The sequence below is a fragment of the Oncorhynchus tshawytscha genome, linkage group LG19, assembly GCF_018296145.1.
Source record: "Oncorhynchus tshawytscha isolate Ot180627B linkage group LG19, Otsh_v2.0, whole genome shotgun sequence".
Lineage (NCBI taxonomy): Eukaryota > Metazoa > Chordata > Actinopteri > Salmoniformes > Salmonidae > Oncorhynchus > Oncorhynchus tshawytscha.
The window spans coordinates 56,468,387-56,494,533 of record NC_056447.1 but is presented as its reverse complement, the minus strand read 5'-3'; the positions used below and the strand labels follow the sequence as shown (position 1 = coordinate 56,494,533).

General features: G+C 43.2%; 2 protein-coding genes and 1 long non-coding RNA gene across 4 annotated transcripts in view; 1 reads left to right on the top strand and 2 right to left on the bottom strand.

The window, feature by feature from the left end:
- LOC121840108 (intestinal mucin-like protein) overlaps positions 1-6,198 on the bottom strand; it is a 34,221-nt gene extending 28,023 nt beyond the window's left edge. The window contains exons 1-10 of the mRNA XM_042301937.1: positions 5,637-6,198; positions 5,249-5,532; positions 4,443-4,614; positions 3,527-3,771; positions 2,763-2,946; positions 1,667-1,904; positions 1,148-1,326; positions 807-876; positions 178-320; positions 57-88 (exon numbers count right to left, since the gene is read on the bottom strand). Of these exons, the coding sequence (XP_042157871.1) occupies positions 57-88; positions 178-320; positions 807-876; positions 1,148-1,326; positions 1,667-1,904; positions 2,763-2,946; positions 3,527-3,771; positions 4,443-4,614; positions 5,249-5,532; positions 5,637-5,802 (1,713 nt within the window). The 5' untranslated portion in view covers positions 5,803-6,198. The remainder of the gene's footprint in view (positions 1-56; positions 89-177; positions 321-806; positions 877-1,147; positions 1,327-1,666; positions 1,905-2,762; positions 2,947-3,526; positions 3,772-4,442; positions 4,615-5,248; positions 5,533-5,636) is intronic.
- Positions 6,199-7,578: 1,380 nt separating this feature from the next.
- LOC112247998 (mucin-2-like) overlaps positions 7,579-26,147 on the bottom strand; it is a 50,228-nt gene continuing 31,659 nt past the window's right edge. Inside the window, 7 exon segments of the mRNA XM_042301193.1 lie at positions 7,579-7,582; positions 7,888-9,074; positions 16,302-16,321; positions 16,480-16,523; positions 16,858-17,008; positions 17,255-17,383; positions 17,543-17,699. Of these exon segments, the coding sequence (XP_042157127.1) occupies positions 7,579-7,582; positions 7,888-9,074; positions 16,302-16,321; positions 16,480-16,523; positions 16,858-17,008; positions 17,255-17,383; positions 17,543-17,699 (1,692 nt within the window).
- LOC121840112 lies at positions 9,692-10,898 on the top strand. 2 transcript variants are annotated; one of them, XR_006079417.1, is made up of 2 exons: positions 9,692-9,963; positions 10,780-10,898. It is a non-coding gene; the product is annotated as an uncharacterized LOC121840112 (long non-coding RNA). The 2 variants fall into 2 exon arrangements; XR_006079416.1 differs by lacking the exon at positions 9,692-9,963 and adding an exon at positions 10,146-10,440.

Here is a 26,147-nt window from a genome sequence, read left to right as displayed (position 1 = left end):
AGCTGTTGAACCATTTCTTCTGACAGATTCATTGTGGTATACATCCACATTATTACCTGTTTGGGTTTTCCATCAGGTCCTGTGCATCCTTGAAGGGAAAATAAGATCTTAGGTCATACATGCTGGTACTTTGAGACACAATTTAACAATGTATTCCTCAAACTGACACATCCTTACCACAGTCACGAACACAGGTGTCAGAGAATGTGTTGAACAAGATGGTACCCTCAGGGCAGAAACAGCCCTCCATGAATGAGTCACATACAAAGTCACGGGTCATTTGTGCTCCCTGACATGAATGCACATATTTGTCATTGTATCTATGGTAAGAAAAAACAATTAATTACAGACTAAAAACTTTGGAATATAATGGAAACAAGTGGTGTATTTACAAGTGTAAAATAATGAGATGGGAATGAGATGATATGGGAATGAGAATTAGATGGGAATGAGATGAGATGAGATGGGATTGAGATGAGATGGGAATGAGATGGGAATGCGATGAGATGGGAATGAGACTGAGATTTGGATGAGAATTAGATGGGAATGAGATGAGATGAGAATGAGATGAGATGGGAATGAGAATGAGATGGGAATGAGAATGAGATGGGAATGAGAATTAGATGGGAATGAGAATGAGATGGGAATGAGAATGAGATGAGAATGAAATGAGATGGGAATGAGATGGGAATGAGAATGAGATGAGATGAGATGAGAATGAGATGGGAATGAGAATGAGATGGGATGGGAATGAGATGAGAAGAGAATGAGATGAGATGGGAATGAGATGAGAATGACATGGATACCTTGAATTGCATGTTCGCTGGATAGTAGAGCCACATGCCTTATACACTTTGGTCTTAGGGCATGTCAGTTCTGTAATATGGTCAAGATGGAATGAAAGACAAAACAGTAAGTACACAATTTGTAAATGCAGGTTGTCAAAATACAAATAATTAATGTAAATCATAAAGTTATTAGAATTATTTAAAACCGTGTTAATATCTATCCTGCATCCGAAATTGGATCCTATTCCCTACTTAGATCACTACTTATGGCAGGAGCCAGGTCAAAAGCAGTGCACTATGTAGGGAATAGGATCCCATTGGGGACACAGGTCTTATTGGATATGAAAGTCGTTCCCTACCACATGTTCCATTAGTTGATTTCCTCCAGTCGATACAGACTCCAGCTGCTGCACACCTCACGGCGTAGGCTTCCAGGCTGGAGCAGCCAATTGAGATATTTGGCATGTGGCAGACATCAAACTTACAGGCCTCGAAGAAGGGTTGACGTGGGATAACATCATGGCATTGCTTAAAGACCCTTCCAAAATAAAGAAACCATTTAAGTTATTATATCGGCCTAACCCAAAAGGGGCATTTAACATGTCACGACAGATTTCTTACAAATATTGATTACTGTATGCCTTACACACTTCATTATTTGTGAAGCATCTATGAAGTTCCTATGAATATGACATATTTTATACGGCATAAACAGTCTGTAAGATAAGTTTGGTTCTAAGTTATGGAACAACAACCCTTGCCTTTACCGGAGAGTTTACAGACGTGTATGTGTACAGTGTCACAGCAACCTCAATCAGATTCCCTTGTCTTTGTAATATAGCTGTCTCTTTGTGTTATTACAAGGTTACACGTCTTACGGGCTAAGTATGATGTCACAGATTGATGTCTTTCCTGACGGGCAGATTGGAGGCGTGGGGGTAGTTAGGGTAGGTGGGGTAGGGGGGGTAGGTGGGGTAGGTGGGGTAGAGGGTTGCTGTTCACAGTAGGGTTTTTTAACATCAGGAATCTTCCATTCATGAGCCATCCCAGGACATGATGGGTCAATCTGTCCATTTGGTAATCTGCAATCGTTTTTCCTGATATTGTCACAGGTACCTTTATAAAGATACAATAAATATGGGAATTAGAGAAAACACAAGTTATTTTATGCCAGAAACAGCTGCTCATACCTTTAAGCCTACCTACAGTATCTTTTAATTGGTTTTTCTATCATTGTAACTGTACAGTGAACTTTAATGCCATGGAAATGCAATAACACGCAACAAAATAACATTAAATCATTGCAACAAATGTTCAGTTTACTCACAGAGTACCACAAGCTGTTCATCTGATTCATACTTAAAGTGTTTTTGGTCTACACAATGGATGCATCCCAAATGGGACCCTATTCCACCTGGTTAAAAGGACTGCACTACAATGGGACCCTATTCCCCCTGGTTAAAAGGAGTGAACTACAATGGGACCCTATTCCCCCTGGTTAAAAGGAGTGCACTACAATGGGACCCTATTCCCCCTGGTTAAAAGTTGGTTAAAAGGAGTGCACTACAATGGGACCCTATTCCCCCTGGTTAAAAGGAGTGCACTACAATGGGACCCTATTCCCCCTGGTTAAAAGGAGTGCCTACAATTGGACCCTATTCCCCCTGGTTAAAAGGAGTGCACTACAATGGGACCCTATTCCCCCTGGATAAAAGGAGTGCACTACAATGGGATCCTATTCCCCCTGGTTAAAAGGAGTGAACTACAATGGGACCCTATTCCCCCTGGTTAAAAGGAGTGCACTACAATGGGACCCTATTCCCCCTGGTTAAAATGAGTGCACTACAATGGGAGCCTATTCCCCCTGGATAAAAGGAGTGCACTACAATGGGATCCTATTCCCCCTGGTTAAAAGGAGTGCACTACATTGGGAACAGTGTGCCATTTGGGATGCAGTAACGCCTACATACTTACCACACTGCCCCTCTGTGTTGTTGTGGAATAGGGAGTTTGGCAGGGTTACACTGAACATAAGGGACTTAAACATCACTGTTGCTTTAATGGCAGGGATCTTCAACAGTAACTCCACCCCAGTGCTGGTGATCATGAGGTCTTCATTAGAAAAGGTCGGGAAGATCTGATTTCCATTGATGTAAACCTTGTGAATGATAAGGAAAAACATTACATTACGAATGAGAGTAGAGAACAGAATAACATTACAATAATGTAGATAAGATAGGAACAGTTTCCAGAACTAAATGAAGTCACAAGGAGAGTTGGTAGTCTGTTAATGATTTGTCAATATAATGAAATTCTTTGAAATGTCATGGGAATGTTTCAGATACCTTGATGATGGTTTTGAGTTAACGTGATGGCATCAATCAAAGTGGTTAACCAATATGTAATGTTGCTAAATAACTATTTGTAACTACTGTAGTGTAGTACTGCAGATTACATTTGTTGTAGTCGGCAAGATCAGATATCCCTATTAATCAATACCACCACGTTACAAAAAGTCAATAATACATTTCAAAATATGAAGCTAGATTATTTTAAGTCTTAAAGTGGTATGATATTGTCTATCTCAAATAATGTCTGTATCAAATGATATCTATTTCAAAAAGAATGTCTATATCAAAGAATGTCTGTATCAAAGAATGTCTATCTCAAATCATTTCTATCTCAAAGTGTACTTTTTCAAAGTGTATAAATGTTTACAATAGCACAGTTATAATTACCATATTTGTTGTCACATTTAATCTCTTCGGAGTAAGAACGATTTTGTAAGACTTGTAATTGACAATCAGAGACTGAGGGCAGGTCGCATGTCCAGACGGATCACAGTTATAGTTGTCGATGATGACACTGAAGTTCTGTCGAGGAACTATTTCTTTAATCAAAACGTAGGTGCAGTTTTCCTGGAAACTGTAATATTGGCCATCAAATGTGATGTAATGAGGGTCTCCCCATCCATAGCATATACCTGAGAGATAGAACAGAAGAAGGTAACAAATAGATAGATCACTCATCAATACAAGAGTTTAAAGTCCTACTCCAGTCTCCTTTTCACCTCATTTAACACCTGATTTACTGAACACAGCAGCTGGTCTAGGTATCCTCATGAAATGGCACAAGCTGATAACATCACAATGTCACCATCAGATCAGACCAAGGGTGCAACTTTCACTGGGGACGGGGGGTGGACGGGGGCATGTCTCCCCCAGTTTCTGAAATTGCATTTTTGTTCCCCCCCAGTTTTATCATTGTAATGTGATACAAAACAAGGCAACGCTGCGCTTTAGGACCATGCGGATGCCTCTGAGTGGTCCAGTAGGCTGTTTGGAGTGTTTATCTGACTGGATACAAATAATAATGATAATGATTTTGCCCCCCCCCCCACTTCTAAAACCAAAGTTGCGCCACTGGATCAGACCAACTCCTTGAAGTTTGCAGTTGTGTATAAAAAAAATATATTGTATTTCTTTACCCTTTAGTATGCATACTTTTACTGTATTTATACTTGAGATATCACTTTCAACAGGAAAAGTTCAAAAATCACTGGAGGACGTCTTTAAAACAAGTACACTTGGAGTAATATGTATTTGTAGAAGGTGAGAACAGAAGATAATTAAAAACATTACGTTTTGAACTTACATTCACATTCGTAGTGATAGCAGCAACCTGATTCGTCATAGACTTTCACTGGTGGGTATCCATTTTCACACACAGGCTTTTCTACAGACTTACAGTCCACAGGCGTTGTGGTAATTACACCTCTGTGGCAAGTCTGAGTAGTGCAGTTGTCTGTCTTCCAAGTCTCACCATCCTAAAGTTGAAAATGTATGTTTTAGTCCTGAAAGTAAACACACTACGTACTACACAACACTATAAACTACACAACACTATGAACTACACAATACTATGCACTACACAACACGATGAACAACACAACACTATGAACTACACAACACTATAAACTACATAACGAACTACACAACACTATGAACTACACAACACTATGCACTACACAACACGATGAACAACACAACACTATGAACTACACAACACTATAAACTACATAACGAACTACACAACACTATGAACTACACAACACTATAAACTACATAACGAACTACACAACACTATGAACTACACAACACTATGAACTACACAACACTATGAACTACACAACACTATGAACTACACAGCACTATGAACTACACAACACTATGAGCTACACAACACTATGCACTACACAACACTATGAAGTACACAACACTATGAACTACACAACACTATAAACTACGCAACTCTATGAACTACACAGCACTATTAACTACACAACACTATGAACTACAGAACACTATAAACTACACAGCACTATTAACTACACAAAACTATGAACTACAAAACACTATGAACTAAGAAACACAATTATTCTGTTTACTTTATTTCATTACCTTTCTTGGTGGAAAGACATATTCACAGCCCGTGTAAGGTGTAGTCGAGGACAATCTAGATGATGTAGTATGTGTAGCTTCTGTTGTAGTTGAGACAGTGCTGACTGTAGCTGAGACAGTGCTGACTGTAGCTGAGACAGTGCTGACTGTAGCTGAGACAGTGCTGACTGTAGTTGGGGTCGTAGAGGGACATGGTCTGGCTTGTTTCTCAACAACACAACTTGAGTTACAGTAAGAGGTGAAACACCAGCCTGCCCCATCAGTCTCATTATATATCAAGGAACCTAAACATAAACATAATATTAGTAATGAATAGATATTAAATGAAGTGTATGAATGCAATATGTAGTCAGAATTTATCATTTTAATGAAGGAAGCTTTCACTTACCAGCAGGGAAATGTAGATTTTTATATGTGCAAAAACATAATGTGGTAGGATTTGTGGTTGGGCTAGTGGTAGGGGGTGTTGGGCTAGTGATATGGGTTGTTTTGGGGGTAGTGGTAGGGGTTGTTGTTGGGGAAGTGATAGGGGTTGTGGTAGGGTTTGATGTCATAGTTTTTTCTGTCTGTATGGTCAAAGTTGTATTTTGCACTTGAGGTGCGGCTGACTGCAATGTATATGGTGGATTTGTGACTACAATGAAGCCTGTTGTTGTGGTAGATGCTGGGGTAGTGGTTGTTGTTGGTGGAGTTGTAGTAGCTGTTGGGGTAGTAGTAGAAGTAGTTTTTGGGGTAGTAGTAGATGTAGTTGTTGAAGTAGTTGTAGTACTTGTTGGGGTAGTGGTAGGTCTTGATGTTGAAGAATATATAGTAGTTGTTGGGGTAGTGGTAGGTTTTGATGTTGGGGTAGTGGTGGGAGTTGTTGCTGGTGTAGTGGTAGGTTTAGTTGTTGAAGTAGTTGTAGTAGGGGTTGTTGGGGTAGTGGTAGGTTTTGATGTTGGGGTAGTAGTAGGTTTTGATGTTGGGGTAGTGGTATGTTTAGTTGTTGGAGTAGTTGTAGGTGGTGTTGGGGTAGTGGTAGTAGATAGTTGTTGGGGTAGTGGTAGGATATTTTGTTGGGGTAGTGTTAGGTTTAGTTGTAGGGGTAGTTGTAGTAGGGTTGTTGGGGTAGTGGTAGGTTTAGATGTTGAGTAGTAGAGTAGTTGCTATTGGGGTAGTTGTAGGTTTTGATGTTGGGGTAGTTGTAGTAGTTGTTGTTGGGGTAGTGTAAGGTTTTGTTGTGGAAGTAGCTGTAGTAGTTGTTGTTGAAGTAGTTGCAGTAGTTGTTGGGGTAGTAGAAGGTTTTGATGTTGGGGTAGTGGTAGGAGTTGTTGTTGGGGTTGTGGTAGGTTTAGTTGTTGAAGTAGTTGCAGTAGTTGTTGGGGTAGTGGAAGGTTTTGATGTTGGGGTAGTGGTAGGAGTTGGTGTTGGGGTAGTGGTAGGTTTATTTGTTGAAGTAGTTGTAGTAGATGTTGGGGTAGTGGTAGGTTTTGATGTTGGGGTAGTGGTAGGTTTAGTTGTTGAAGTAGTTGTAGTAGATGTTGGGGTAGTGGTAGGTTTTGATGTTGGGGTAGTGGTAGGTTTAGTTGTTGAAGTAGTTGTAGTAGATGTTGGGGTAGTGGTAGGTTTTGTTGTTGGGGTAGTGGTAGAGTTGTTGTTGGGAAGTGGTAGGTTTAGTTGTAGAAGTAGTTGTAGTAGTTGTTTGGATAGTGATAGGTTTTGATGTTGGGGTAGTGGTAGGTTTAGATGTTGGGGTAGTGGTTGCAGTTGTTGGGGTAGTGGTAGGAGTTGGTGTTGGGGTAGTGGTAGGAGTTGATGTTGGGGTAGTGGTAGGTTTAGTTGTTGAAGTAGTTGTAGTAGATGTTGGGGTGGTGGTAGGTTTTGTTGTTGAAGTAGTTGTAATAGTTGTTGGGGTGGTGGTAGGTTTTGTTGTTGGGTTACTGGTAAGAGATGTTGTTGAAGTAGCTGTAGTAGTTGTAGGTTTTGTTGTTAGGGTAGTGGTCGGTTTAGATGTTGGGGTAGTGGTTGCAGTTGTTGGGGTAGTGGTAGGAGTTGTTGTTGGGGAGGTGGTAGGTTTAGTTGTGGGAGTAGTTGTAGTAGATGTTGGGGTAGTGGCAGGTTTTGATGTTGGGGTACTTGTAGTAGATGTTGTTGGGGTAGTGGTAGGTTTTGATGTTGGGGTAGTTGTAGTAGATGTTGGGTTACTGGTAGGTTTAGTTGTTGAAGTAGTTGCAGTTGTTGTTGGGGTAGTGGTAGGTTTAGTTGTTGAAGTAGTTGTAGTAGATGTTGGGGTAGTGGTAGGTTTTGTTGTTGAAGTAGTGGTAGGAGTTGTTGTTAGGGAAGTGGTAGGTTTAGCTGTTGAAGTAGTTGTAGTAGACGTTGGGGTAGTGGTAGGTTTAGTTGTTGAAATAGTTGTAGTAGTTGTTGGGGTAGTGGTAGGTTTTGATGTTGGGGTAGTGGTAGGAGTTGTTGTTGAGGTGGTGGTAGGAGTTGTTTTTGGGGTAGTGGTAGGAGTTGTTGTTGGGTAAGTGGTAGGTTTAGTTGTTGAAGTAGTTGTAGTAGATGTTGGGGTAGTGGTAGGTTTAGTTGTTGAAGTAGTTGTAGTAGATGTTGGGGTAGTGGTAGGTTTAGTTGTTGAAGTAGTTGTAATAGTTGTTGGGGTGGTGGTAGGTTTTGTTGTTGAAGTAGTTGTAGTAGATGTTGGGGTAGTGGTAGGTTTAGTTGTTGAAGTAGTTGTAGTAGATGTTGGGGTGGTGGTAGGTTTTGTTGTTGGGTTACTGGTAAGAGATGTTGTTGAAGTAGCTGTAGTAGTTGTAGGTTTTGTTGTTAGGGTAGTGGTAGGTTTAGATGTTGGGGTAGTGGTTGCAGTTGTTGGGGTAGTGGTAGGAGTTGTTGTTGGGGAGGTGGTAGGTTTAGTTGTGGTAGTAGTTGTAGTAGACGTTGGGGTAGTGGCAGGTTTTGATGTTGGGGTAGTGGTAGTAGCTGTTGTTGGGGTAGTGGCAGGTTTAGTTGTTGAAGTATTTGCAGTTGTTGTTGGGTTAGTAGTAGGTTTTGTTGTAGTAGTTGTTGGGTTAGTGGTAGGTTTTGATGTTGGGGTAGTGGTAGGAATTGTTGTTAAAGTAGCTGAAGTAGTTGATGGGGTATTGGTAGGTTTTGTTGTTGTAGTAGATGTTGTTGAGGTAGTTGTAGGTTTTGATGTTGGGGTAGTGGTAGGAGCTGTTGGGGTAGTGGTAGGTTTAGTTGTTGAAGTAGCTGTAGTTGTTGTTTGGATAGTGATAGGTTTTGATGTTGGGGTAGTGGTAGTAGATGTTGTTTGGGTATTGGTAGGAGTTGTTAGGGAAGTGGTAGGTTTAGCTGTTGAAGTAGTTGTAGTAGACGTTGGGGTAGTGGTAGGTTTAGTTGTTGAAATAGTTGTAGTAGTTGTTGGGGTAGTGGTATGTTTTGATGTTGGGGTAGTGGTAGGTTTAGTTGTTGAAGTAGTTGTAGTAGATGTTGAGGTAGTGGTAGGTTTTGTTGTTGGGGTAGTGGTAGGTTTAGTTGTTGAAGTAGCTGTAGTTGTTGTTTGGATAGTGATAGGTTTTGATGTTGGGGTAGTGGTAGTAGATGTTGTTGAGGTGGTGGTAGGAGTTGTTTTTGGGGTAGTGGTAGGAGTTGTTGTTGGGGTATTGGTAGGTTTTGTTGTAGTAGTAGATGTTGTTGAGGTAGTTGTAGGTTTTGGTGTTGGGTAAGTGGTAGGTTTAGTTGTTGAAGTAGTTGTAGTAGATGTTGGGGTAGTGGTAGGAGTTGTTGTTGGGGAAGTGGTAGGTTTAGTTGTTGAAGTAGTTGTAGTAGATGTTGGGGTAGTGGTAGGTTTTGATGTTGGGGTAGTGGTAGGTTTAGTTGTTGAAGTAGTTGTAGTAGATGTTGGGGTAGTGGTAGGTGTTGGTGTTGGGGTAGTGGTAGGTTTAGTTGTTGAAGTAGTTGTAATAGTTGTTGGGGTGGTGGTAGGTTTTGTTGTTGGGTTACTGGTAAGAGATGTTGTTGAAGTAGCTGTAGTAGTTGTAGGTTTTGTTGTTAGGGTAGTGGTAGGTTTAGATGTTGGGGTAGTGGTTGCATTTGTTGGGGTAGTGGTAGGAGTTGTTGTTGGGGAGGTGGTAGGTTTAGTTGTGGGAGTAGTTGTGGTAGACGTTGGGGTAGTGGCAGGTTTTGATGTTGGGGTAGTTGTAGTAGATGTTGGGTTACTGGTAGGTTTAGTTGTTGAAGTAGTTGAAGTAGATGTTGGGGTAGTGGTATGTTTTGATGTTGGGGTAGTGGTAGGAGTTGTTGTTGAGCTGGTGGTAGGAGTTGTTTTGGGGTAGTGGTAGGAGTTGTTGTTGGGTAAGTGGTAGGTTTAGTTGTTGAAGTAGTTGTAGTAGATGTTGGGGTAGTAGTAGGTTTTGATGTTGGGGTAGTGGTAGGTTTAGTTGTTGAAGTAGTTGTAGTGTTTGGTTGGGTAGTGGCAGGTTTAGTTGTTGAAGTATTTGCAGTTGTTGTTGGGTTAGTAGTAGGTTTTGTTGTAGTAGTTGTTGGGGTAGTGGTAGGTTTAGTTGTTGGGGTAGTGGTAGGTTTAGTTGTTGAAGTAGCTGAAGTAGTTGCTGGGGTATTGGTAGGTTTTGTTGTTGTAGTAGATGTTGTTGAGGTAGTTGTAGGTTTTGATGTTGGGGTAGTGGTAGGTTTAGCTGTTGAAGTAGTTGTAGTAAACATCGGGGTAGTGGTAGGTTTAGTTGTTGAAATAGTTGTAGTAGTTGTTGGGGTAGTGGTATGTTTTGATGTTGGGGTAGTGGTAGGAGTTGTTGTTGAGGTGGTGGTAGGAGTTGTTTTTGGGGTAGTGGTAGGAGTTGTTGTTGGGTAAGTGGTAGGTTTAGTTGTTGAAGTAGTTGTAGTAGATGTTGGGGTAGTAGTAGGTTTTGATGTTGGGGTAGTGGTAGGTTTAGTTGTTGAAGTAGTTGTAGTAGATGTTGGGGTAGTAGTAGGTTTTGATGTTGGGGTAGTTGTAGTGGGTGTTGTTGGGGTAGTGGTAGGTTTAGATGTTGAAGTAGATGTAGTGTTTGGTTGGGTAGTGGCAGGTTTAGTTGTTGAAGTATTTGCAGTTGTTGTTGGGTTAGTAGTAGGTTTTGTTGTTGTAGTAGATGTTGTTGAGGTAGTTGTAGGTTTTGATGTTGGGGTAGTGGTAGGAGCTGTTGGGGTAGTGGTAGGTTTAGCTGTTGAAGTAGTTGTAGTAAACATCGGGGTAGTGGTAGGTTTAGTTGTTGAAATAGTTGTAGTAGTTGTTGGGGTAGTGGTATGTTTTGATGTTGGGGTAGTGGTAGGAGTTGTTGTTGAGGTGGTGGTAGGAGTTGTTTTTGGGGTAGTGGTAGGTTTAGTTGTTGAAGTAGTTGTAGTAGATGTTGGGGTAGTGGTAGGTTTTAATGTTGGGGTAGTGGTAGGAATTGTTGTTAAAATAGCTGAAGTAGTTGCTGGGGTATTGGTAGGTTTTGTTGTAGTAGTAGATGTTGTTGAGGTAGTTGTAGGTTTTGATGTTGGGGTAGTGGTAGGTTTAGTTGTTGAAGTAGCTGTAGTTGTTGTTTGGATAGTGATAGGTTTTGATGTTGGGGTAGTGGTAGTAGATGTTGTTGAGGTGGTGGTAGGAGTTGTTTTTGGGGTAGTGGTAGGAGTTGTTGTTGGGGTAGTGGTAGGTTTAGTTGTTGAAGTAGTTGTAGTAGATGTTGGGGTAGTGGTAGGTTTTGATGTTGGGGTAGTGGTAGGTTTAGTTGTTGAAGTAGTTGTAGTAGATGTTGGGGTAGTGGTAGGTTTAGTTGTTGAAGTAGTTGTAGTAGATGTTGGGGTAGTGGTAGGTTTTGATGTTGGGGTAGTGGTAGGTTTAGTTGTTGAAGTAGTTGTAATAGTTGTTGGGGTAGTGGTAGGTTTTGTTGTTGGGTTACTGGTAAGAGATGTTGTTGAAGTAGCTGTAGTAGTTGTAGGTTTTGTTGTTAGGGTAGTGGTAGGTTTAGATGTTGGGGTAGTGGTTGCAGTTGTTGGGGTAGTGGTAGGTTTAGTTGTGGGAGTAGTTGTAGTAGATGTTGGGGTAGTGGTAGGTTTTGATGTTGGGGTAGTTGTAGTAGATGTTGGGTAGTTGTAGTAGATGTTGGGTTACTGGTAGGTTTAGTTGTTGAAGTAGTTGAAGTAGATGTTGGAGTAGTGGTAGTAGCTGTTGTTGGGGTAATGGTAGGTTTAGTTGTTGATGAAGCTGTAGTGTTTGGTTGGGTAGTGGCAGGTTTAGTTGTTGAAGTAGTTGCAGTTGTTGTTGGGTTAGTAGTAGGTTTTGTTGTTAGGGTAGTTGTAGTAGTTGTTGGTGTAGTGGTAGGTTTTGATGTTGGGGTAGTGGTAGGACTTGTTGTTAAAGTAGCTGAAGTAGTTGCTGGGGTATTGGTAGGTTTTGTTGTTGTAGTAGATGTTGTTGAGGTAGTTGTAGGTTTTGATGTTGGGGTAGTGGTAGGAGCTGTTGGGGTAGTGGTAGGTTTAGTTGTTGAAGTAGTTGTAGTAGTTGTTGTGGAAGTGGAAGGTTTTGATGTTGAAGTAGTTGTAGTAGATGTTGGGGTAGTGGTAGGTTTAGTTGTTGAAATAGTTGTAGTAGTTGTTGGGGTAGTGGTATGTTTTGATGTTGGGGTAGTGGTAGGAGTTGTTGTTGAGGTGGTGGTAGGAGTTGTTTTTGGGGTAGTGGTAGGAGTTGTTGTTGGGTAAGTGGTAGGTTTAGTTGTTGAAGTAGTTGTAGTAGATGTTGGGGTAGTAGTAGGTTTTGATGTTGGGGTAGTGGTAGGTTTAGTTGTTGAAGTAGTTGTAGTAGATGTTGAGGTAGTGGTAGGTTTTGTTGTTGGGGTAGTGGTAGGAGTTGTTGTTGAGGTGGTGGTAGGAGTTGTTGTTGCGGTAGTGGTAGGAGTTGTTGTTGGGGAAGTGGTAGGTTTAGTTGTTGAAGTAGTTGTAGTAGATGTTGGGGTAGTGGTAGGTTTTGATGTTGGGGTTGTAGTAGTTGTTGGGGTAGTGGTAGGTTTATTTGTTGAAGTAGTTGCAGTCGTTGCTGGGGTAGTGGTAGGTTTTGATGTTGGGGTAGTGGTAGGAGTTGTTGTTGGGGTAGTGGTAGGTTTAGTTGTTGAAGTAGTTGTAGTAGTTGTTGTGGAAGTGGAAGGTTTTGATGTTGAAGTAGTTGTAGTAGATGTTGGGGTAGTGGTAGGTTTAGTTGTTGAAGTAGTTGTAGTAGATGTTGGGGTAGTGGTAGGTTTTGTTGTTGACGTAGTTGTAATAGTTGTTGGGGTGGTGGTAGGTTTTGTTGTTGGGTTACTGGTAAGAGATGTTGTTGAAGTAGCTGTAGTAGTTGTAGGTTTTGTTGTTAGGGTAGTGGTAGGTTTAGATGTTGGGGTAGTGGTTGCAGTTGTTGGGGTAGTGGTAGGAGTTGTTGTTGGGGAGGTGGTAGGTTTAGTTGTGGGAGTAGTTGTAGTAGACGTTGGGGTAGTGGCAGGTTTTGATGTTGGGGTAGTTGTAGTAGATGTTGAGGTAGTGGTAGGTTTTGTTGTTGGGGTAGTGGTAGGAGTTGTTGTTGAGGTGGTGGTAGGAGTTTTTGTTGCGGTAGTGGTATGAGTTGTTGTTGGGGAAGTGGTAGGTTTAGTTGTAGAAGTAGTTGTAGTAGATGTTGGGGTAGTGGTAGGCTTTGATGTTGGGGTAGTGGTAGGTTTAGTTGTTGAAGTAGTTATAATAGTTGTTGGGGTAGTGGTAGGTTTTGTTGTTGGGGTAGTGGTAGGTTTAGTTGTTGAAGTAGTTGTAGTAGATGTTGAGGTAGTGGTAGGTTTTGTTGTTGGGGTAGTGGTAGGAGTTGTTGTTGAGGTGGTGGTAGGAGTTGTTGTTGCGGTAGTGGTAGGAGTTGTTGTTGGGGAAGTGGTAGGTTTAGTTGTTGAAGTAGTTGTAGTAGATGTTGGGGTAGTGGTAGGTTTTGATGTTGGGGTAGTGGTAGGTTTAGTTGTTGAAGTAGTTGTAGTAGATGTTGGGGTAGTGGTAGGTTTTGTTGTTGACGTAGTGGTAGTTGTTGTTGGGGTAGTGGTAGGTTTAGTTGTTGAAGTAGTTGTAGTAGATGTTGGGGTAGTGGTAGGTTTAGTTGTTGAAGTAGTTGTAGTAGATGTTGGGGTGGTGGTAGGTTTTGTTGTTGAAGTAGTTGTAATAGTTGTTGGGGTGGTGGTAGGTTTTGTTGTTGGGTTACTGGTAAGAGATGTTGTTGAAGTAGCTGTAGTAGTTGTAGGTTTTGTTGTTAGGGTAGTGGTCGGTTTAGATGTTGGGGTAGTGGTTGCAGTTGTTGGGGTAGTGGCAGGTTTTGATGTTGAGGTAGTTGTAGTAGATGTTGGGGTAGTGGTAGGTTTTGATGTTGGGTAGTTGTAGTAGATGTTGGGTTACTGGTAGGTTTAGTTGTTGAAGTAGTTGAAGTAGATGTTGGGGTAGTGGTAGGAGTTGTGGTTGGGGTAGTGGTAGGTTTAGTCGTTGAAGTAGTTGCAGTAGTTGTTGGGGTAGTGGTAGGAGTTGTTGTTGGGGTAGTGGTAGGTTTAGTTGTTGAGGTAGTTGTGGTAGGTGTTGGGGTAGTGGAAGGTTTTGTTGTTGGGGTAGTTGTTGTGGCAGTTGTTGGGGTAGTTGTAGGTTTTGATGTTGGGGTAGTTGTAGTAGTTGTTGTTGGGGTAGTGGAAGGTTTTGTTGTTGGGGTAGTGGTAGGAGTTGTTGTTGAGGTGGTGGTAGGAGTTGTTGTTGCGGTAGTGGTAGGAGATGTTGTTGGGGAAGTGGTAGGTTTAGTTGTTGAAGTAGTTGTAGTAGATGTTGGGGTAGTGGTAGGTTTTGATGTTGGGGTAGTGGTAGGTTTAGTTGTTGAAGTAGTTGTAGTAGATGTTGGGGTAGTGGTAGGTTTTGATGTTGGGGTAGTGGTAGGTTTAGTTGTTGAAGTAGTTGTAGTAGATGTTGAGGTAGTGGTAGGTTTTGTTGTTGGGGTAGTGGTAGGAGTTGTTGTTGAGGTGGTGGTAGGAGTTGTTGTTGCGGTAGTGGTAGGAGTTGTTGTTGGGGAAGTGGTAGGTTTAGTTGTTGAAGTAGTTGTAGTAGATGTTGGGGTAGTGGTAGGTTTTGATGTTGGGGTAGTGGTAGGTTTAGTTGTTGAAGTAGTTGTAGTAGATGTTGGGGTAGTGGTAGGTTTTGGTGTTGGGGTAGTGGTAGGTTTTGATGTTGGGGTAGTGGTAGGTTTAGTTGTTGAAGTAGTTGTAGTAGATGTTGGGGTAGTGGTAGGTTTAGTTGTTGAAGTAGTTGTAGTAGATGTTGGGGTAGTGGTAGGTTTAGTTGTTGAAGTAGTTATAATAGTTGTTGGGGTAGTGGTAGGTTTTGTTGTTGGGTTACTGGTAAGAGATGTTGTTGAAGTAGCTGTAGTAGTTGTAGGTTTTGTTGTTAGGATAGTGGTAGGTTTAGATGTTGGGGTAGTGGTTGCAGTTGTTGGGGTAGTGGCAGGTTTTGATGTTGAGGTAGTTGTAGTAGATGTTGGGGTAGTGGTAGGTTTTGATGTTGGGGTAGTTGTAGTAGATGTTGGGTTACTGGTAGGTTTAGTTGTTGAAGTAGTTGAAGTAGATGTTGGGGTAGTGGTAGGTTTAGTTGTTGAAGTAGTTGCAGTAGTTGTTGGGGTAGTGGTAGGAGTTGTTGTTGGGGTAGTGGTAGGTTTAGTTGTTGAGGTAGTTGTGGTAGGTGTTGGGGTAGTGGAAGGTTTTGTTGTTGGGGTAGTTGTTGTGGCAGTTGTTGGGGTAGTTGTTGGTTTTGATGTTGGGGTAGTGGTAGCAGTTGTTGTTGTAATGGTTGTTGTGGGCCTAACTGAGGTGGTAATTGTCCCATTGCTACAAACATCAACAACATCAACACAACATCTGACTCTGATCTCGTAGTTGTAGCATATTGGTATCTTGCCTTGATTCTTGTTGTGGCATATCAGTCCAACTGAGGGATTGCATTCAACATTTTGACCTAGATCGGCCAAAGGAACATAAATGTTGTCTTTGGCTCTGCATTCTACTTCATTAGGTTGGCTACAAATATCAATACCAGATTTCCTTATATTTTCTATGGTTTCAAAATCTCCTCCTTCTGGTCCAACAGAGGGATAGTATTTGCTAATCCAGTCTGACCATTCACAGACTGTCTTGGTCAGGCAGTGTGGAGTAGTAGTGGGTGAAGTGGGTGTTGGTGAAGTCGGGGTTGTTGTGGGCGTAGTGGAAGGGGTTGTTGTCAGAGGAATGGTTGTTGTGGGGGTAGGGGTAGGGGTTATGGTTGTGGTTGGGGTAGTGGTAGGAGTTGAGAAAACAAATACTGTTGTGGTCGGTGCTTGAGTGAATATCTTTGTTGTTGTAACACTTGGTGTAGTTGTTGGAATTGGGGTGCTGGGACAGGGGTTCATAATCCGGACAATAGTTCCATTCTCTTTGCACGTGGCAGTAATACAGGTCCCATCACCGTCAGATGTGTGATATATGGTCGCTCCATAAGGGTATGTTCTGCCGTCGTAGAAACAATAACAAGCTGCAATAGGATTATGACAATGAACACAAGTTATTATCATGTAATCATCTTGTCATGTTACCTTCTTGGTAATAATGTAGGCTAATGTTTCAGTTATTATCATGTAATCATCTTGTCATGTTACCTTCTTGGTAATAATGTAGGCTAATGTTTCAGTTATTATTATGTAATCATCTTGTCATGTTACCTTCTTGGTAATAATGTAGGCTAATGTTTCAGTTATTATCATGTAATCATCTTGTCATGTTACCTTCTTGGTAATAATGTAGGCTAATGTTTCAGTTATTATTATGTAATCATCTTGTCATGTTACCTTCTTGGTAATAATGTAGGCTAATGTTTCAGTTATTATCATGTAATCATCTTGTCATGTTACCTTCTTGGTAATACTGTAGGCTAATGTTTCAGTTATTATTATGTAATCATCTTGTCATGTTACCTTCTTGGTAATAATGTAGGCTAATGTTTCAGTTATTATTATGTAATCATCTTGTCATGTTACCTTCTTGGTAAGAATGTAGGCTAATGTTTCAGTTATTATTGTGTAATCATCTTATCATGTTACCTTCTTGGTAATAATGTAGGCAAATGTTTCAGTTATTATCATGTAATCATCTTGTCATGTTACCTACTTGGTAATAATGGAGGCTGATGTTTCAGTTTGTAGTGGTTTTCCTTACCTTGGACATCATAGCTGCAACTGACCTCAGTTGATGAGCAACGACTTGAAAAAGAAAGAGGGAGGTTACAGTACCTTTCAAAGTTGAATAAAATATTAAGAGCTATTTGCTATGAAGTACAAAAAAATGTTATATGTTATATTCACAATAAGGTATTAACAGGTCAAATCCCAATAAGGTATTAACAGGTCAAATCACATTCTTTGAAAATCAAAATCAATTGAATGGTAGGAAAGCCTCTTTGTAGGTGGACTATTGACATTGCCTTATCTGACCAGAAATACAGGCTACCTTAAGGCTTATACCAACCGTATTAAACTCTATGTAATGTATATACAGTATCTATGTATTTATCAAAATGTTGATCTGAAGACATACCATGTCTGACAGTTCTCCTTGGAAGGTATAACCTCTCTCTCGTTGTAATGAGTTCCATCTCCATCGTAGCAACCACAGTTCTTCTTACTGACACACTTCATGGTACTTTCTTCCAAATAAGGCTGGGCCGAAGGACATTTTGGATAGCAACCTTTAAGATATAAACAGTCAATTTAATCCAGGACACCTGCACAGATTAGATCATCCTCATGGTATCTAGTTCTAACACCAAAGCTGTAATGGATATGATATTTAAATATTTGTATTTAGTTTTCAGTATAGATGAACAAGGGAGGGAGGAGTCATTACATATTTTATACTGTACATTTGTTTAACAACTTGGAATGTAAATTGTCCAAATCAAACGGCCAAGATGTTATGAAGGGCTCTTAGTTACCTTCCAGTGCAGGGATCTGACTGGAGCATGTTCCTGAGGGATTCTTGCAGGTCTTCATACAGGGGTATCCACACGGATTATAATGCCACTCACACTCACCAATAGGGTTGTAGAAATCACAGAACAGAGCTGGTGAAATTAAAACATGTCACATTTTAACTGAACCAGGGTCCTAAAAGATTGATTGAACAGTTACACATTGAAATCATAAATTGGTATTTTGTCCCGATAGCTAAACAATCCCACCTATCCATCAATCAATTGTCCCACTCAAAGCAAATGACTCACGGCAGATATCTGGTGTTCTCCACTTGATACAAGCCCCTGCCTCGTTACAGGCCTGGGCGTAGGCTGCTACAGCTGTACAGAAACACTCGCAGTCTCCCCCAGTGTCACAGGCACACGAGTCCCTCACACAGGCATCATGGAATGGCGTGGGGTCCACCTTTTAGGTAGATGCATTAAGCCATCATTTATTTATTCAATGCATTGCTCAGCTTGTTGAAGAGACTACAGATGAACTATTGACAATGATTATTATTGGGTTGGATGGCTGACTTTATGTTTTTGTTATCTGTTTAGTGCTACTTTTGTTGTTGTCTATTATGGTGACTGTGTGGACATTCACATGATTATTGACAAACCAATTTTATTAAAAAGATTGCCAGGTACCATCATGCAACTTTGCTTGTCATTGTGTACCTTATAGGAAACCTGTTAGTGTCACGCCCTGGTCAAAGTATTTTGTGTTCATCTTTATGTATTTGGTCAGGCCAGGGTGTGGCATGGGGTTTTTGTAATTGTGGTGTGTTTGTCTTGGGGTTTTGGTGGTGGTATTGGGATTGTAGCTTAGTGGGTTGTCTAGCAAAGTCTATGGCTGTCTGGAGTGGTTCTCAATCAGAGGCAGATGCTTATCGTTGTCTCTGATTGGGAACCATATTTAGGCAGCCATATTCTTGAGTTTGTCGTGGGTGATTGTCCTTAGTGTCCTATGTGTACTCTCTGTTAGTTTGCACCAGTTAGGCTGTTTCGGTTTTGTTTATTGTTTTTGTAAGTTCGTGTTTCTTTGTTGTATTAAACATGGATCGCAATCGACACGCTGCAGTTTGGTCCGACTCTCCTTCATCACCACTAGAAAACCGTTACAGAATCACCCACCAACCAAGGACCAAGCGGCGTGGTAAACAGAGGCAGCAGCAACAGCAGCAGCAGGAGAAGCGACAGGTGCAGCAGGAGCAACAGCAGCAGCAGCAAAGGCAGCAGCAGGAGCAAAGGCAGCAGCAGGAGAAGCAACAGAGGCAGCAGCAGCATTGGGAGAGGCTGCACTCTTTGGATAAATGGACTTGGGAGGAGATCCTTGACGGACAAGGACCCTGGGCAGAGCCATGGATGGAATTGGAGCTGTCGGCGAAGCAGAGTGCTGAGTCTGAGAGTGTGGAGGATGTATTGGACAGAGTAGAAAGAAAGGTGTGGGCTTGGCATAGCATGCACGGCATACCAGTGCCAGCACCACGCATCAGGCCTACAGTGCGTCCCACCTGTTCAGCGCTGCCGGAGCCTTTCTCCTCTACAGCGCTGCTGGAGTCTTCCGCCTGTTCAGCGCAGCCAGAGCCTTTCTCCTCTCCTGCGCGGCCGGAGTCTCCCGCCTGTTCAGCGCAGCCAGTCTACAAGGAGCTGCCAGTCTGAGCTGCCAGTCTGTAAGGAGCTGCCAGTCTGTAAGGAGCTGCCGGTCTGTAAGGAGCTGCCGGTCTGTAAGGAGCTGCCGGTCTGTAAGGAGCTGCCGGTCTGCACGGAGCTGCCGGTCTGCACGGAGCTGCCGGTCTGCACGGAGCTGCCGGTCTGCACGGAGCTGCCGGTCTGCACGGAGCTGCCGGTCTGCACGGAGCTGCCGGTCTGCACGGAGCTGCCGGTCTGCACGGAGCTGCCGGTCTGCACGGAGCTGTCGGTCTGCACGGAGCTGTCAGTCTGCACGGAGCTGTCAGTCTGCACGGAGCTGCCAGTCTGCACGGAGCTGCCAGTCTGCACGGAGCTGCCAGTCTGCACAGAGCTGCCAGTCTGCACAGAGCCGCCAGAGCTGCCAGTCTGTAAGAAGCCGCCAGAGCTGTCAGCCTACATGGAGCAGCCAGAGCTGTCAGTCTGCATGAAGCAGTCAGAGATGTCAGTCTGCATGGAGCAGCCAGTCTGCATGGAGCAGCCAGTCTGCATGGAGCAGCCAGTCTGCAAGGAGCTGTCAGTCTGCAAGGAGCTGTCAGTCTGCAAGGAGCTGCCAGTCTGCACGGAGCTGCCAGTCTGCACGGAGCTGCCAGTCTGCACGGAGCTGCCAGTCTGCACGGAGCTACCAGTCTGCACGGAGCTACCAGTCTGCAAGGAGCTGCCAGTCTGTAAGGAGCTGCCAGTCTGCACGGAGCCGCCAGAGCTGTCAGCCTACATGGAGCAGCCAGAGCTGTCAGTCTGCATGAAGCAGCCAGAGATGTCAGTCTGCATAGAGCAGCCAGTCTGCATGGAGCAGCCAGTCTGCATGGAGCAGCCAGTCTGCAAGGAGCTGTCAGTCTGCAAGGAGCTGTCAGTCTGCAAGGAGCTGTCAGTCTGCAAGGAGTTGTCAGTCTGCAAGGAGTTGTCAGTCTGCAAGGAGCTGTCAGTCTGCAAGGAGCTGTCAGTCTGCAAGGAGCTGTCAGTCTGCACGGAGCTGTCAGTCTGCAAGGAGCTGTCAGTCTGCAAGGAGCTGCCAGGCTGCAAGGAGCAGCCAGTCAGCACGGAGCCGACAGAGCTGTCAGTCTGTAAGAAGCCGCCAGAGCTGTCAGCCTATATGGAGCAGCTAGTGCTGCCAGTCTGCCCAGCGCCGCCAGTGCCCCCCGTCTGCCCAGCGTCACCAGTCTGCCCAGCGCCGTCAGTCTGCCCAGCATCGCCAGTCTGCCCAGCATCGCCAGTCTGCCCAGCGTCGCCAGTCTGCCCAGCGCCGCCAGTCTGCCCAGCATCGCCAGTCTGCCCAGCATCGCCAGGCTGCCCAGCACTGCCAGTCTGCCTAGCGTCGCCAGTCTGCCCAGCGCCGCCAGGCTGCCCAGCGCCGCCAGATCTGCCAGTCAGCCAGACTCTTCCAGATCTGCCAGTCAGCCAGTCTCTTCCAGATCTGCCAGTCAGCCAGACTCTTCCAGATCTGCCAGTCAACCAGACTCTTCCAGATCTGCCAGTCAACCAGACTCTTCCAGATCTGCCAGTCAACCAGACTCTTCCAGATCTGCCAGTCAACCAGACTCTTCCAGATCTGCCAGTCAACCAGACTCTTCCAGATCTGCCAGTCAACCAGACTCTTCCAGATCTGCCAGTCAACCAGACTCTTCCAGATCTGCCAGTCAACCAGACTCTTCCAGATCTGCCAGTCAACCAGACTCTTCCAGATCCGCCAGTCAGCCGGGATCTGCCAGAACTGCCAGTCGGCCAGGATCCGCCAGTCAGCCAGGATCCGCCAGTCTGCCAGGATCAGTTAGATCCGCCATTCAGCCAGGATCCGCCAGTCTGCCAGGATCCGCCAGTCAGCCAGGATCCGCCAGTCAGCCAGGATCCGCCAGTCAGCCAGGATCCGCCAGTCCATGATCCGCCAGTCAGCCAGGATCCGCCAGTCTTTCAGGATCCGCCAGAAGTGCCAGTCAACCAGGATCCGCCAGTCAGCCAGGATCCGCTAGTCTGCCAGGATCCGCCAGTCTGCCAGGATCCGCCAGTCTGCCAGGATCCGCCAGAACTGCCAGTCGGCCAGGATCTGCCAGTCGGCCAGGATCTGCCAGTCAGCCAGGATCTGCCAGTCGGCCAGGATCTGCCAGTCGGCCAGGATCTGCCAGTCGGCCAGGATCTGCCAGTCGGCCAGGATCCGCCAGTCTGCCAGGATCAGTTAGATCCGCCAGTCTGCCAGGATCCGCCAGTCTGCCAGGATCCGCCAGTCTGCCAGGATCCGCCAGTCAGCCAGGATCCGCCAGTCAGCCAGGATCCGCCAGTCTCCCAGGACCCACCAGTCAGCCAGGATCCGCCAGAAGTGCCAGTCAGCCAGGATCTGCCGGAACCACCAGCCAGCCAGGATCTGGTAGATCCATCAACCTGCCTGAGCTTCCTCTCACTCCTGAGCTTCCTCTCACTCCTGAGCTTCCTCTCACTCCTGAGCTTCCTCTCACTCCTGAGCTTCCTCTCACTCCTGAGCTTTCTCTCACTCCCGAGCTTCCCCTCAGTCCCGAGCTGCCTCAGTCCCGAGCTGTCCTTCAGTCCCGATCTGCTCCTCAGTCCAGTGGGGTTCTGGGTGAGGACTACTAGGCCATGGTCGGCGGCGAGGGTGGACTATCCAGGGACGAAGGGAGAGGGGACTAAGACATTAAATGAGTGGGGTCCACGTCCCGCGCCCGAGCCGCCACCATGGACAGACGCCCACCCGGACCCTCCCTATTGTTTTGAGGTGCGTTCGGGAGTCCGCACCTTAGGGGGGTTCTGTCACGCCCTGGTCAAAGTATTTTGTGTTCATCTTTATGTATTTGGTCAGGCCAGGGTGTGGCATGGGGTTTTTGTAATTGTGGTGTGTTTGTCTTGGGGTTTTGGTGGTGGTATTGGGATTGTAGCTTAGTGGGTTGTCTAGCAAAGTCTATGGCTGTCTGGAGTGGTTCTCAATCAGAGGCAGATGCTTATCGTTGTCTCTGATTGGGAACCATATTTAGGCAGCCATATTCTTTGATTTTGTAGTGAGTGATTGTCCTTAGTGTCCTATGTGTACTCTCTGTTAGTTTGCACCAGTTAGGCTGTTTCGGTTTTGTTTATTGTTTTTTGTAAGTTCGTGTTTCTTTGTTGTATTAAACATGGATCGCAATCGACACGCTGCAGTTTGGTCCGACTCTCCTTCATCACCACTAGAAAACCGTTACAGTTAGCCCAGGACTTGTGCTACAAAATGAATGTTTGTTATAAATTCTACCATATGATTCTTATTGTGACCCTGAAGCTGTGAGGTAAATGAACTCTTGTTGAAGCCTTAACCTTATTGACCCTGAGGCTGTGAGGTAAATGAACTCTTGTTGAAGCCTTAACCTTATTGACCCTGAGGCTGTGAGGTAAATGAACTCTTGTTGAAGCCTTAACCTTATTGACCCTGAGGCTGTGAGTTACTGTGTATTAACTCTTGTTGAAGCATTAACCTTATTGACCCTGAGGCTGTGAGGTAAATGAACTCTTGTTGAAGCCTTAACCTTATTGACCCTGAGGCGGTGAGGTAAATTAACTCTTGTTGAAGCCTTAACCTTATTGACCCTGAGGCTGTGAGTTACTGTGTATTAACTCTTGTTGAAGCATTAACCATATTATTGTACTTATGCAGTGCCACTTTGGCTGCGTTTACACAGGCAGTCCAATTCAGATCATTCACCAGTTATTTGCATATCTGACACCAATTGATATTGCCCTTAATGTATAAACAGCAACAAAAATAAATGGAATCTGATCTTTTGAGCTCTGATTTATACCACTTCCATATGTGGATCTCAATCCTGATTCAAACCCAATTCTCCATGTGATCTCTGTCTGGATGCTCAGATCTGATGTTTTTGCTCTAAAATGGTTGTTTTGCACATGACCTGCCATTACCATGACAACCACCCAAAAATGTAAAGGACAGGAAATGAGCATTGCATCTGTGTGCTACTTCAGAACCTACATCAGTGTTAATGCGCCAATCTGATATGGGCTACAGTAAAACTACATTCAGGGCCATAAATATTTGGACATTGACTAAGTTATTATTATTTTAGCATATTGGAGTTGACATTAAAAAGTGCAGACTTCAGCATTATTTTGAGTGTATTTACATCTAAATCGGATGAATTGTGTAGGAATTACAGGACTTTTTATATATGCCTCCCCCCTTTTTTAAGGGATCAAAAGTAATTGGACAATTGCCTGCTCAGCTGTTCCATGACCAGGTGTGTGTTATTCCCTCATTACTTAATTTACAAGTAAGCAGATAAAATGCCTAGAGTTTATTTCAAGTGTGGCATTTCCACTTGAAGTCCACTGCCAGTGAAGCAAGCCATCATTAGGCTGAAAAATGAAAACAAACCCAACAGAGAGACAGCAAAAACAGTAGGTGTGGCCAAATCAAATATTTGGTACTTTCTTAAAAAGAAAGAACGCACTGGTGAGCTCAGGGACACCAAGAGGCCCGGAAGACCACGGAAAACAACTGTGGTGGATGACGAAAGAATTCCCTGGTGAAAAACAACCCCTTTACAACAGCTGGTCAAGAACACCCTCCAGGAGGTAGGATTATCTGTGCCAAAGTCAACAATCAAGAGAAGACTCAACCAGAGTAAATACAGAGTAAAAAAGGAAGACCAGATTAAAGTTTGCCAAACAACATCTAAAAAAGCCTGTAAAGTTCTGTAACAACATCCTATGGACAGATGAGACGAGGATCAACTTGTACCAGAATGATGGGAAGAGAAGAGTATGGAGAAGGGAAGGAACTGCTCATCATCAGTGCATACCACCTCATCTGTGAAGCATGGTGGAGGTGGTGTTATGGGGTGGGCCAATGGAACTGTTTCCCTTGTATTTATTGATGATGTGATTGCTGACAAAAGCAGCAGGATGAAATCTGAGGTGTTTAGGGCCATATTATATGCTCAGATTCAGCCAAATGCTTTTAAACACATTGGACAGTGTTGGGGAATAATCAGAATTGGTGTGAAACACGGCACTTGGTGAAGCCCTATTGGAAGAAGGACCTCATTCTGTGCGTCTGTGTGATTGTCTAAGTGACCCTCAGATGTGGTGAATTCCAATGATTTTAAATGTGCTAGCCAGGTATGCCCTGGGTTACCATGTGTGAGTATTTTGTTATGGGATCACTAGGTAATAGTTGTCGGACCGTTCTGTGTGAGCGGGGTAGGGTTGTGTGGGCAAACCTTTTTATGTTCTGATGTTCTGTGTGGACGTCTGACCAGTTCTGTGTGAACATCTGACCAATCCTGTGTGGGTGATCCTGAAAGTTCTGTGTGAGTACCTAAGATTTCTTAAGTTTTATATGGATTCTGTGAATTATTTGAAATTATGATACATTTTATGTGTGTATAATCAATTACTAGAGATTTGATAAAGTAATGCTGAGAATGATTAGATCAAATTTAAACCACCCATTCGTAGACGTACGTAGGTTTTGGGGTTCCATTCCCAGTCATTGCGCTGACTAAATTCTGAGTTTTTGATTGTAAATAATCTATTTGTATGTTTTGCCTGGAAAGTTATGGTCGCTAGTGTTTGTATAAGATATAAACTGAACGTTTTAATAGCTTGTCTGGTTCAAATTGATAGAAGGGATAAATTCAACATTTTCAATAGATTTTTTAGGTTAAATTGATAGACTAATTCAACTTAAAATAATAACGAAGCGAATTTTGATGCAAGACGATGTCTGTTCACTAAATTATCTGCTGGAACAATGTATTGAGAATTGGGTCGTATTTAAATTACTGTATCAATAGAGAAGACAGTTACCTAAGTTAAAGAAATTCTGAATAATAGCGGGGAGAGAATGGCGGCTGCAATGTGTAAGGAACTCTCAGAGAATTCATTGATAGACACTAAATTGATCTGAGAGTCACAGGTTGTGATAGAGCTCATATAATTAAAGATGGACTTTGATAACTAACTCTGACTTGTGTGTGGTTTGCTCTCATGATTAGGTAAATAGAGGAAATTCCACGACAACAGCCCTTCACATTGCAGATGGACAATGACCCGAAGCATACTGTGAAAGCAACCCAATACTTTTTTAAGGCAAAGAAGTGGAATGTTCTGCAATGGCCTTTAAGGCCTAGATTCAATCCTCGTTAAAGAGCGATTGAGCCAACAAATGCAGTGTTTACCTTGAATGTGGTCTTCATGAATTCAGAAATATTGCCTTTAAAAGGTGCATAGCCGAAATGGGGTCTAGAATCTAGCATTTTAGAGTTGATCCCCCACATCTCAGGTCCATATTTATATTACAGATGAACTTTTCTACGACCTGTACTGCAGTAAGGTGCAGAGAGGTCAGTGGCTGGGTAAGAACGGGTTATTTTCAAAGCCAGATTTACTCACAAATAAACCTTGATGAAGGTCAAGTTCCTCATACAGCAGATAGCTCCAACAACCAGAGTGATTGAGGCTATTAATACTTAGAGTACATTGATGCACCTGTGCGTTGATCTAAGTAACATCACCAAAAAATCCCCCTCACAATCTGTCAATTTAAGCGATATCAGGTTTTTTACTGCTTCTTTAAGAAAGCTCAGGAAGAATGGAGGTAGCTTTGTGCCAATAAAAATAAGGGATTAAGTACGTGTCCAAAAAAAGTAAAATATCTCCTAAATATACAACAGACACTTCAAAATCCTATTCCTTATGATTTATTTTTGACTGTCTGTTTTGCCATTTATGAATGTGTTGTTATGTTATAGCAGTAAAGGCCAAATTGAATATCTTATCAAATATTGTTGGGGGGGGATATATTTTTGAAACCTAAAGGGGTCCTAAAATTCCAAATGAAATAGCTAAATGATCAATGGCACTGTATGAACATCTGAAAACCATTCCATATGTAACTCCCTCAACGGCTTTTAACCGAAATTGACCATTTTCACCAAATGTATTTACCAACATAGCCAAGATACACAAGTCATAGCCTTTGTACAGATAGCTTGTTTGAACCTGCCGACTGCATGTATCTGCTGTACTGTCTATTGAATGTATCTGCTGTACTGTCTATTGAATGTATAGGTTATTCAAATGACTGTATTTATTTATTTATTTTATTTTATTTTACCTTTATTTAACTAGGCAAGTCAGTTAAGAACAAATTCTTATTTTAAATGATGGCCTAGGAACAGTG